At 41.7% G+C, this 12,059-nt stretch overlaps 1 protein-coding gene across 5 annotated transcripts in view; it reads left to right on the plus strand.

The window, feature by feature from the left end:
* MYO3A (myosin IIIA) overlaps nt 1-12,059 on the plus strand; it is a 174,406-nt gene that overhangs the window by 155,429 nt on the left and 6,918 nt on the right. For 3 of the 5 annotated variants that reach the window (XM_061436041.1, XM_061436042.1, XM_061436040.1), the window contains exons 32-33: nt 4,917-5,023; nt 11,097-11,137. In XM_061436041.1, the coding sequence (XP_061292025.1) occupies nt 4,917-5,023; nt 11,097-11,137 (148 nt within the window). The remainder of the gene's footprint in view (nt 1-4,916; nt 5,024-11,096; nt 11,138-12,059) is intronic. The other 2 variants (XM_061436044.1, XM_061436043.1) reach the window with 1 other exon arrangement.

The raw sequence follows: 12,059 nt of genomic DNA on the forward strand, positions 1-12,059 counted from the left end.
ACCTCAGATATGCAGATGACACCCCCCTATGGCAGAAAGTGAAGAAGAACTAAAGAACCTCTTAATGAAAGTGAAAGAGGAGAGGGGAAAAGTTGGCTTAAAGCTCAACATTCAGAAAACTAAGATCATGGCATCTGGTCCCATCACTTCATGGCAAATAGATGGGGAAACAGTGGAAACAGTGTCAGACTTTATTTTTTTGGGCTCCAAAATCACTGCAGATGGTGATTGCAGCCATGAAATTAAAAGACGCTTACTCCTTGGAAGTAAAGTTATGACCAACCTAGATAGCATATTAAAAAGCAGAGACATTACTTTGTCAACAAAGATCTGTCTAGTCAAGGCTATGGTTTTTCCATTGGTCATGTGTGGATGTGAGAGTTGGGCTATAAAGAAAGCTGAGCACTGAAGAATTGATGCTTTTGAAGTGTGGTGTTGGAGAAGACTCTTCAGAGTCCCTTGGACTGCAAGGAGATCCAACCAGTCCATCCTAAAGGAGATCAGTCCTGGGTGTTCATTGGTAGGACTGATGTTCAAGCTGAAACTCCAGTACTTTGGCCACCTGATGCAAAGAACTGACTCATTTGAAAAGACCCTGTTGCTGGGAAAGATTGAGGGCCGGAGGAGAAGCGGACGACAGAGGATGAGATGGTTGGATGGCATCACCTACTCAATGGACATGGGTTTGGGTGGACTCCGGGAGTTGGTGATGGACAGAGAGGCCTGGAGTGCTGTGGTTCATGGGGTCGCAAAGAGTCGGACATGACTGAACAACTGAACTGAACTGAATTCTGTGTTTTTTTAAAGGCCAATTGGAGAAAATGACTGACAATCAATAAATAATTTTCTAAAATTTGGCTCTTAGGAAAAAAAAATTAATGTAGGTTTTCACCTCAGGCTATATACTCAAATATTTTTTTCTGGTAGATTAAGACCAATATGATCTTGAAAAAAAAAGCAAGAAGTTATTGGGGGTCTTTTAAATGCCACCCCTGTGTTTTTCTTATTCTTCAGCCAGGAAAGCATGTATTTCTGTTATGTGACTATCTTCTTAGTCCCATGGATGTTTATACACAGGATGCATGCTCATGGCTCAGCGTAAGACTCATCACAGGTGGCAGTCTTCAGCCACCCTTAGCATCATTGTGTGCGCTCCCCCTGTGTTTCTGGTGGGGTGTGCTCCTGTATGTATGCAGGATGGCTGGAAGTGAGGGAGAACCTAACTCCACGGACCAGAACAAAACTAACGAGCCTCTGAGGATTCTAATTCATGACCTCTGCCCAACAGAGGAGATGGGAGTAAATGACCGATAGGTAGTGAGCACTTCCAAGAGACAGATGGTGGTCCGGAGGGGACGTCTGTGGGTCTCACCACACCAGCAAAGCTGCTTCATTCTCCTCTGTTTCTCCCGTGACCTTAGTTTAGAAGAGAATGTGAGGGGTAGGCTGGGAGCAGCCTCTTCCCCAAACCTAAGACTGTAACTGAAAAGCTAAATGCTCACTTTTTGAGGTCCTGATGCAGAGTTCTCAAATCTGAGGGGACAGAGAGCTCAAAGCCCATGAGCTATAGGAGGACAGATCTGACTTGGCTCTAGGGCTTCGGTGGTCAGCTGATGGGCTGGCAGTCCAGTGATTAAGGCTTCGCCTCCCCATGCAGAGGGTGGCAAATTCGATCCCTGATTGGGAAGTCAAGGTCTCATATGCCTTGTAGCCAAAAAACCAAAACATAAAGCAGGAGCAATATTGTAACAAATTCAGAAGACTTTTTAAAGGGTCCACATCAAAGGGGAAAAAAAGAAAAAAGAAAAGGAAGAGCCAAAGTAATTGTTGAGCAGGTTCAAATGGGGGTGGGGCTGGCAGCTGCCTTCTGAGGAGGTCACAGGGAGCTTGGAGACAGATCCACTGAACACTAAGGCACACCTGAAGTGCTCTGGATACTTTGAGCAGAGGCACCTGCCTTTGTAACGCATCACCTCAGGAAAACACCAAAGAAGGAAGGAAGGAAAACAAGTGGTCGGATCTATAACGAGCATGAGAAGTGAAAATATCTCTGGGGACTCAGAGCCTGAGGCAGTGCAAGGCAGAGAGGAGCACAGAGGGACTGAATCATCCACACAAGCTTGGAATCTGCACCCAGTTCTCTCCAAGCGACCTATCCTGGCTGAAGGGCAGACAAGGTGAAAGGCAGACAGAGCAGCTTACTGAAGGCAGGTTGCAACCCAAACTATGGTGAATCCTGCCTTTAACACATAGCCACGAGCATTCCTCCCTTCTAAGATTTCCTCTGGGTCCTTATATTGCTTCAAGTTCACAGACTGTCCATTTGTGAATAGAAATTTACCAAAACTGACAAACAGATTTCTTAAGGAAGAAACAGTAACATCAATGCATTTCTATGCTGCTAATATCTGATTTAGACCTGTGATACTTTGGCAAATTATATTCTGCATGTTTACTTAAGTAAAATAGTGTAATTATCATGAAATGAGAATAATGCTGAAATTTAATTTGCTAGAGCAAATATTGGCATTGAGTTTTAAGTCTGTCTTCTGCCTTCTGAATGCAAAATGTTGAGATTTGTCCTTTCATTATTTTTTAAATGTGCATTCCTGACAGACTCAAACACTTAATGAAATTATTAGCAGAATTACAATATAAATAAGTGTTTTACCTTCTGGCTATTTAATATAGCAACAACCTTTAAGAGCTAATATGTATCATGCACGTCACACAAAATGGTCACAAACCTAATTGTTCTACTGACAACATTGATGTGTTGCTGGTAATTCGTGATTATAAATGTTTATGTCACTTTTATAATTAAGGAGTTAGGATGATGTTGGCAGGCAATGTTTGTACACCCCCAAAGGAACAAAAATTTAGAAGGCAAAATAAACTTGTGCCTTTCTGAAATATTTGTATGCTGATAACCTTATGGGCAAAAAAATATGAAATATTCTGGGGAGGTTTAATCTGAATGATCATACTCTATTGAGTACATTCCTCAATAGTTTTCACCTACTGGCTGCCCACATTATATGGTCATAGCTGAAGGGGAGACACCTCTTAAGATTATTCAGCCCAAGCTTCACATTATCTTGGTGAAGAAAAAAGTTAATTCTGCAAGATATAAGAATTAATCAGAAGTTCTGAAAATTCAACACCTCTTGAGGTTATATCTGTAATATGCACATTCCCTCATGCATGTTTATAATTTTATGTAAATGTGACCATCCCATACATTCCAGGATTCTTTTGAATTCATTACTTTTAAAATTTTCTCTCTGGTGTCTATAAATGTGATCTCATGTATCAAGATCTCGTTTTCTTTTGTTTTATTCCAAAAATAACAGTAGTGAATGATTGTCCTGCTTTTCTCTGGTCCACGTTGTTCCACGCCTTACACCACGATGACATACTCCCAACTAGCTGATCTTTGTCATCCAGCAATTTCCCATACATTTAAAAATGAACGAGGTGGATAACATTAGGATGTGAATGCTCTTGTGATAAGTTTATTCACACAGTGGGCTGGGGCTGGGACTAGGAAGTTAGCCATCTGTGAGTCTCCATCCTGGTTAGAGTTGTTTTATGCTGGCAGTCATGGCTGCTTACACATATAAGTATGAGATATTCTTTGATTTGATTAGATTTGACTTGATTTGATTAGAAAGATTTGGAACAATTCGGTTTCTCTGTGTATTTCTACCTCTGAGGATTAGGAATTATTGTTGCCCCATTACTATATGCAGTAATGATCTACTGATGCCCTTAAAGTCCCACTAGAAAATGTGTGCTCAGATATCTGTTGAATATAGGCCATTCCCCACTAAGCACCCGTACCCCACTCCTTGCCCAACTTTGAAATATTTTTTGTGCAGACATTCCTGCACAGATGTGCTCAGGGATGGAGATCAAGAATCATGAAAAATAGAAATTCTTTGTTAGAGGCCTATTTTTAGTCACTCGGTCCTGTCCAACTCTTTGCAACCCCATGGACTGTAGCCCACCAGGCTCCTCTGTCCATGGGATTCTCCAGGCAAGAATACTGGAGTGGGTAGCCATTCTCTTCTGTAGGGGATCTTCCCAACCTAGGGATCAAACCCAGGCCTTCAACATTATAGGCAGATTCTTTACCATCTGAGCCACCAGGGAAGCCCCAAGAGGCCTATTAGCTCTGTGCATAAAAAGCCATTTGTAAGGAGCACTGACTGCCAAGTGTGGAGCACTGACTGCCAAGTGTGAAGATCATCAGCAACATCTGATGATGTTGCTACAGATTTGAGAACTTGGCTCTGTGAAAGAGCAAGGGAAGGAGGACAAACTTGATTCTTTCTTTGCCAGCATTTTCAAAGTCCAATCTGAACATCCTAATAGTTTAGATTCTAAATATTGGTGAAAGACTAGGTTAGACTTTTAGAAAAGAGGCCTGCCTGCAGACTAGCAGTCCCTTGGTTTGGGCCATAATATGAAGTGGTGCTTTAGACTGAGGATCATGCAGTGTGTGGATGGATGGATGGGTGGATGGGTAGATGAATGGATGGATAGGTGGGTCACTGTATAAGGCCAGCAACAGGGGATTCTGTGAGCATTATCCTCCTTTTCTAAGATTTTATGGCAGTTTTTCTCCTTCCTGCCCACTCATCCTCTGAGCTGCTATTCCATGTTACCAAACTGTGCAATTCTTTTCTTCCTCTTCCCCTTATTTCTCATGGTTCTAGACCATCAGACAATTGGAGGGAAGCATGTGGTGAGGATTATGATACGGGTTGGTGGGAACAACAAAGGAATTTCTTCTTTCTTCCAGTTTTAGCCCCAGTTGTATGTATATAATTTGTTCTTTAACCCTAAAGGAAAACCTTGCTTAATAATACCTTTGGTATTGGAGTCCTTATTTATGATCACCTTTCTTGTAGGTATCTCAAAAGGAGAGGAGCCAAAAATATTGAGACCCCCAAGGCGGCCCCAAAAACCCAAAACACTAAATAACTCTGAAGACTCCACATACTATTCTCTGCTTCATGTAAGTGTGTGTGTTGGGTGCTTAGTCGTTCGCGTCCACCTCTTTGCGACCTCGTGGACTGTAGCCTTAGGTGCTTAGTCGTTCGCGTCCACCTCTTTGCGACCTCGTGGACTGTAGCCTTAGGTGCTTAGTCGTTCGCGTCCACCTCTTTGCGACCTCGTGGACTGTAGCCTTAGGTGCTTAGTCGTTCGCGTCCATCTCTTTGCGACCTCGTGGACTGTAGCCTTAGGTGCTTAGTCGTTCGCGTCCACCTCTTTGCGACCTCGTGGACTGTAGCCTTAGGTGCTTAGTCGTTCACGTCCACCTCTTTGCGACCTCATGGACTGTAGCCTGCCAGGCTCCTTTGTCCTTGGAATGCTCCAGGCAAGAAGACTGAAGTGGGTAGCCATTCCCTTCTCCAGAGCATCTTCCCCACCCAGGGATTGAACCTGTGTCTCCTGCATTACAGGCAGATTCTTTACCTTTTGAGCCACTACTGGCTTGATCTTTTATCAAATGGGAGCTGTAGTGTCTCCTCTAATGGCCAGTAAGGAAACTGACCACACAGTCCCGTCAAGAGGGAGGGCTCTTTGAAGGAGGCACTCGTTGGCTTCTCCTTCCTGGCCCCTCCCTGACTGATGACCTGGACACTTGCCTGTTCTCTAGCCTCTCTTCCTCAGGGTCCACCCCTCCCCCACAGGCCTATGGCCTCCCAAGAGTTTTCTCAGCTAGTCCTTGAATCTGAACCTATATGCAAATATCAACTCAGATAGAGAAGGGCATCACAGCAGGAGCTCTCCAGAGAGGGACCTTAGTGTGAAAGGGTGAGTCTCCAAGGAAGGGAGAGGGAGAAGGAGATACTTATCAAGGACCTTTTAAATTCTAGGTTCAGAGTGACCTGTGTTCACGAGCATTGTGAGATCGAATTCTAGAAAGAGCCTGAAAGGTGACATCCCTGTCTCCCGAATCAGGATTCTGAGACATGGATGAAGCACTTCTGAGCCCTGAGGGCCATTTGGTGTCCTCAGGTCTTCTGACTCCACATCTGTTCAGTCATAGTGAGCAGCCTGGGAGCTCTTGGCATCACCCTCGCCGGCCTGTCCTCCCTCTCAGGTTCCTGTTCTTCCATTAATCCACCGTCATCCACCTGGTTACCTACACCAGGAAAGTGGGAGACAGCCTGAGTCTTGCCTGCTGTCTCAAACCCAACATCAGATCAGTCACTCAAAAGCGTGTCTTCTCCCCACAAAGGCTGGCTCTGATTCATCTTCCTCCTCTGACTACCTTGGCAACTACTTTATTCCAGACTATCTCATTCCTCACCTGGATAGTTCAGACCCTACCTAATTGCTTCAAATCTCCGCTTCTGTAGTCCGTCTCGCCCTTCGTAGTGCGTTTAATAGCTTGGCCACTCCTGCATCAAATCCATACGCCTTCCTTGTTGGACCAGGGACAGCTCTTCCTCCCAGCCCCACTGACCAGAGTTACCTACTGGCATCTCTGCCGGTGCACAGCCTCCCATGCCCCTAAGTCTTTTGCTTCTGCTGGTCCTTCTATTTGGAATACTTATCCCCTTCCACCTGCATGGTTGAGAGAGCAACGATTCTCCATGTCCCAAAGAACCCAGAGAAGGTTTCCCATGAGTTGGAATTTTCTCCTATCTCCCCAGCATCAAATGAAGCTTGACTTCCAGATCAGCCGTCTCCTAGTCCTCTTCCTTCTCTCTGGTGGTTTCTCTCCAGTTTCTTTGGAAGGGTCCTGTTCCCCTTGGTGTTGCCTAGGATTCAATCTTAGATTCTCTTATCATCCCATTACCTTCAGACATTCTCATCAGCTGCCATGACCTCAGTTTCTACCAATTCCTGAATCGTGGTCTCTGGCTCAGACCTCCCCCTCTCTCCAAACTCAAATATCAAAATGCCTAGTGTTCATTTTACGTATTCTATGTGATGGACAAAGGCATCCACACATGTATATGTGTGTGTGTGTGTGTGCATACACACACCTACATACTATGGATACACATATACACATAGAGACCTATATACTATAGGTCCACACACACACACATGCATATGCAGGCACAGAGTTTTATTGAGATGTAAGTCACATGCCATACAATTCACCCATCTAAGGTATACAATTAAATGTTTTTCAGTGTAAATGCAGAGTTGTACAACCATCACCACAATTTTACTTTATTTTTTCATTTATTTTCAAAATACAACTTTTAATTGAAATATAGTTGATTTTCAATGTTGTAAATCAGTATACAAATTAAATATATATAGCTGATTCACAAGTGAGTCCCAACTCCCAAGAAGATTATTACTTTGTCATCATACTATTATTTTTAAAATTAATATAAAGTGTTTTCATACATCTTAAATTATCAGTGACTGGAATCTGTTTTATAGCCCTGTCTCTTGAAATCTGTGGCTGCAGTGAAACATAAAACATAGAAAACTAGTATATTATTATAAGTAAAAACACACCATGGGTTCATATTTATCTGGCCCTTACCTGGATTGGGGGAGGTTACACATTAAGTGAAATTTAAGCTGTGATGGAGCCCCATCCCCTTTAAACATTAAAACACATTCTGTACTTTTAAATGGTTTTCATAAACATCATTCTAAAATATGCTGCATATTTTAAGCCTTCTCTTCATGACCCAGACCACTGTAGTCAGCAAAAATGTTTGTACTTTATTCACATCTGTGCTTATCAAAGAAGCTGCCTGACAATCGTATCTAAAGCAGCAGCTGCTTCTGTATTTGCCTGGCCCAGCTTCATATTTCTTCATAGCAGGTATAAATATGTATCTGCGTGTTTCCTGTCTGACTCTCCCCTGTGGACTAGAAGCTCCAGGAAGACAGAGACTTTGCTTCTTCTTATAGCCCTGTTGTTGCTCATCATGAGCCTATTTGCTAAAAAAAAACAGGACATATTTAGACAAGATTCTCAGCGCTGCCAGACTGTGGACATGACACCCCTCGTGCATGCTTGACATGAGCAGCTGTGCTGACAGGTGTCTCGACGATTGATACAGCTTTTTTTCTCCTTGGATATCGCCATTGACTGTGGTCATTCTAGCTGCCTTCATACCAATACCAGCTCTCTTCTGTGATGGGATTCTCTTAACCTGCTACATCTGGGAAATGTTGCTGTTGTCCTGTCCAAAATAAGAGTAAACTGAGGCTGAGAATCGTGGCTTTGAGGAGATAATGTTAGCTGAATACTTTGCTCTGTTGTCACGGGGTCTGGTGTCTGCTGTAACGTCCAGAAATTGTGCAGCCATCAGCAAAATGACTCAGGGCCAACAGCTTCCTCAAAAAGTGAGTGATGGACACAGTCCCATCACAGGCCCCTTCTGGTCCCATTATTTTTCTGGAGTCTTCCCCGAACATAGCAGCAGGTGGTTTGATCACTCCCAGGTCGCTTATTTTAATGTCTGCATTTTGGCTACTGTCTTAATCTTTGTGAAGACCTCTGAGTACATAATGCATTCATGTATTTCCAAAAGAAAAGTAAGAGTGTGTCCATCATATTGTAATGGAGGCGAATTTTCAAGTTTTACCATAAAGCAAATTTCTTTATGTTACACGGGAAGGAGAAGGTATAAGAGTCAGTGACCGAGGAAGGGTTTCTTCAGAGTCTGCTGAACTCAGACCTCTGTTCTTTCAAAAGCTTCCTCAGAATACATCCTCACCAGATCTCATACTTAAGTCATCTCTGTTTCCTTGTCTTTCTTCTTTACTCCGGTTTGGCAAGAACCTGCCACAGGACATTTGGTTCTTTATTTGCATTTTAAATTTCAGGTTTGCAATTTGTCATATCAAAACTTTAATTGAGGACTTCCTGTGGTCCAGTAGTTAACATGCCATACTTCTAATGCAGGGAGCATGGGTTCAATCTGTGGTCAGGGAGCTAAGATACTGTGGGTCATGCAGTGTGACCAAAATATAAATAATAAATAAAAATTAAAATATAATTTAAAAAGCCTAATTCAAGACATCATTGGTCTTAGCAATTCAAACATGCCTCATTTTATTGTGCTTCACGGGTACTGCTTTTTTTTTTTTTTTAACAAGTTGGAAGTTTTGTGGAAACCATTCAGAAAGTCTATTTGCACCATTTCCCCAACACAGTTTGCTCACTTCCTGTCTCTGTGTCCCATTTTGGTAATTTTTGAAATATTTCGGACCCTCTACCAGCATTTTAATGGCATTTTTAGCAATAAAATATGTTTAAATTTTTAAATTAAGGTATGCATTTTTTAGGCATAATGCTATTGCGCACTTTATAATAGACTATTGCCTTCTCTGATAATAGACTATAGTGTAGTATAAACTGGGCTTCCCTGGTGGTGTTAGTGGTAAAGAACTCTCCTGCCAATGCAAGAGAGATGTGGATTCAATCCCTGGGTCGAGAAGATCCCTTGGAATGAGGGATGGCAACCCACTCCAGTATCTTGCCTGGAGAATCCCCGTGGACAGAGGAGCCTGGAAGACTACAGTTCACGGGGTCGCATGGAGTCCGGCACGACTGAAGCGACTTAGCACTCATGCGCATAGCATAAACTGGCCATACCACACAGCATGTGGGATCTTAGTTCCCCAACCAGGGATCTCACTCTTGCATTGAAAGTGCAGAGTCTTAACCACCGTACTGCCAGAGAAGTCCCATGTAAATGTAACTTTTATGCACCAGGAAACCAAAAAAAAAAAAAAATTGTGTGACATGCTTTATTGTGATACTCGCTTTATTGCAGTGGCCAGGAACCAAACCTGCAATATCTCTGAGATGAGTGTGTAAGTGCCCCTAATATAAAGCCCTCAGTGATAAAATGCATATTAAATCCTCTTCTAGGTCATACAGTATCCTTCTTCATGATGAAGAATGCCATCACATACATCCCTAACTTTAGCCCTAGAGCCTAGGAAACTAAGAGACAATTAAATGTAAAGCTCTGTCTTAAAGTTCATATTTCTCTGCCTTTGTTCCTTATTTACAGCTCCTATTTTATTCCTTTGACTACATAATTGCTTCTATTATAAGCCATTTTAAATAATTTTGGGAAAAATATACCACAGAATTACATTTCATAAGAGTATTCTAGCACAGATGAGAGTGAAAAAAAAGTGCAGACAATATTTCTTCCTTTAAGAATTCAGTAATTGAGAACCAACTTGTACATAGCATCTCCCAGACAGAAATACTGATCCAGAAGAAAATGTGGTCCTTGCCAGGGCAGAGCAGTATTTGATTCTTGGCTGTAGAAAGAGGATCTCTGTTACTCAGCATCATTCAGCATCTCTTCAGATTATAGAAAATTGTTATCAAGAATAAGAGAGACACTTTTTCAGATAATGGATCAAGGAGGCAGGACCTCTCAGATTAAAGCAGGAACACCACCCTGGTCCCAGGGGATCATTAGCTGAACTGCTGGGGGCCGTTGTACCTCAGCTGGTACATCATTGTTTGTAAGCATCTCCTAGCCTAGGGCTCTGGGTCAGGAACATGAAGTTAACAGGAAATGTTAAGGAGGACAGGAATGTCTTTGGTATCCTGCCCCTTACATTGTTATTTTCAGAATGATCCACTCCCAGACTTGATGCAGGTAAGCATTCACTTCTACCTCATCCACTGGCTATAATACCAACCAATAAGAAGAAAGCAAACTATGAACTTTTTGACTCATCTAACATTTTAGGGTATTAAAATGATAAACGATGAGAAAAAGGTGATTCAGTGTATCTATAAAGATAATGGGAAAACCCTTCATATTGACAAACCATTATTATTAATAATTGCCATTTTTATTATCTTGCATTTTTAGGGTGTCAGTCAACTTGATGCTTGCATTAGTGTTTCCACAATTATAATATCTTCAGCTTGTTTGCAGTATTTGTTTCCTTAGCCTAAAAGACATATATACTCTTTTCAACATGTAAATATAAAAGTTCAAATATATTGAGCTAAAACCCAGTGAAATATAATTTTATATGTTAATACTATAGTAATATATCCATTAATTATATTAAGATCATAATATTATATAGATTATTTTTAATTATTCTATTCCCTTTAGAAATCAATCCAAGAAGAAAAACGAAGACCAAGGAAAGATAGGTAATTATTGTTTTTAAATTTTAATAACTCATCAAACCAAAATATAAATCTATATGTTCAAATTATGTTTAAAGGCCACCTATTTTATATGCATAGATTTGGAAAGTGGTGTGCTGTCAATAAATTTTAAAATATGGAGTTTATATGTAATCTATAAGATCTTGCCTATTGGAAATATATATTGAGCTAAACCCAGTAGGTGGCTCATCCATCTACCAATGCAAGAGGCACAGATTTGATCCCTGGGTTGGGAAAGACCCCCCTGGAAAAGGGAATGGCAACCCACTCCAATATTCTTACCTGGGAAATCTCATGGACAGAGGAGCCTGGCGGACTACAGTCCATGGGGTCGCAAAGACTCAGACACAACTTAGGGACTGATCACAAGCAGAAACGCAGTGCATGGTATATATACTGCGGACTCAAGACAGTTTTGAATAAATTGTACCATCCAATACAGAATTGTCCTTTCTTGTCCCATTAATATGGTTTTGATTGAGCTATTTGAACATGCTCATGTTCATGAGCTTTCTTTCCCCAGACTCCTTTGTACTTCTTTGTTCTTCAACACGAGCTAAATCTTACATTTTATTAATATAATGGTATGGATTTGTCAGGAAGATGAGGTTTCTGACACCTGTGTGTGTGGGCCACTTCAATTCAAACTATTTCCCTTTCCCTGTAACATTTCAGTCCATGCTTTTAATATCATCCCACTATTTCAATCAACTAATTTCCAGACAGTGCTCAAAACAATTGAGAGTTCTTCTGAGAAGCATGAGTGGACACAGAGTTCCCTATTTATGAATTGGTGGCATTCTGAAAATGTGTTTGCAAATTGGTTATCTTAACTTGAAAAGAGCTTTTCCCCAAAGGACTGTAACACCTGGTAGTTTTCCAGACCGTTACCTCTTGACCTCGG

The sequence above is a fragment of the Bos javanicus genome, chromosome 13, assembly GCF_032452875.1.
Source record: "Bos javanicus breed banteng chromosome 13, ARS-OSU_banteng_1.0, whole genome shotgun sequence".
NCBI classification, from domain to species: Eukaryota; Metazoa; Chordata; class Mammalia; order Artiodactyla; family Bovidae; genus Bos; species Bos javanicus.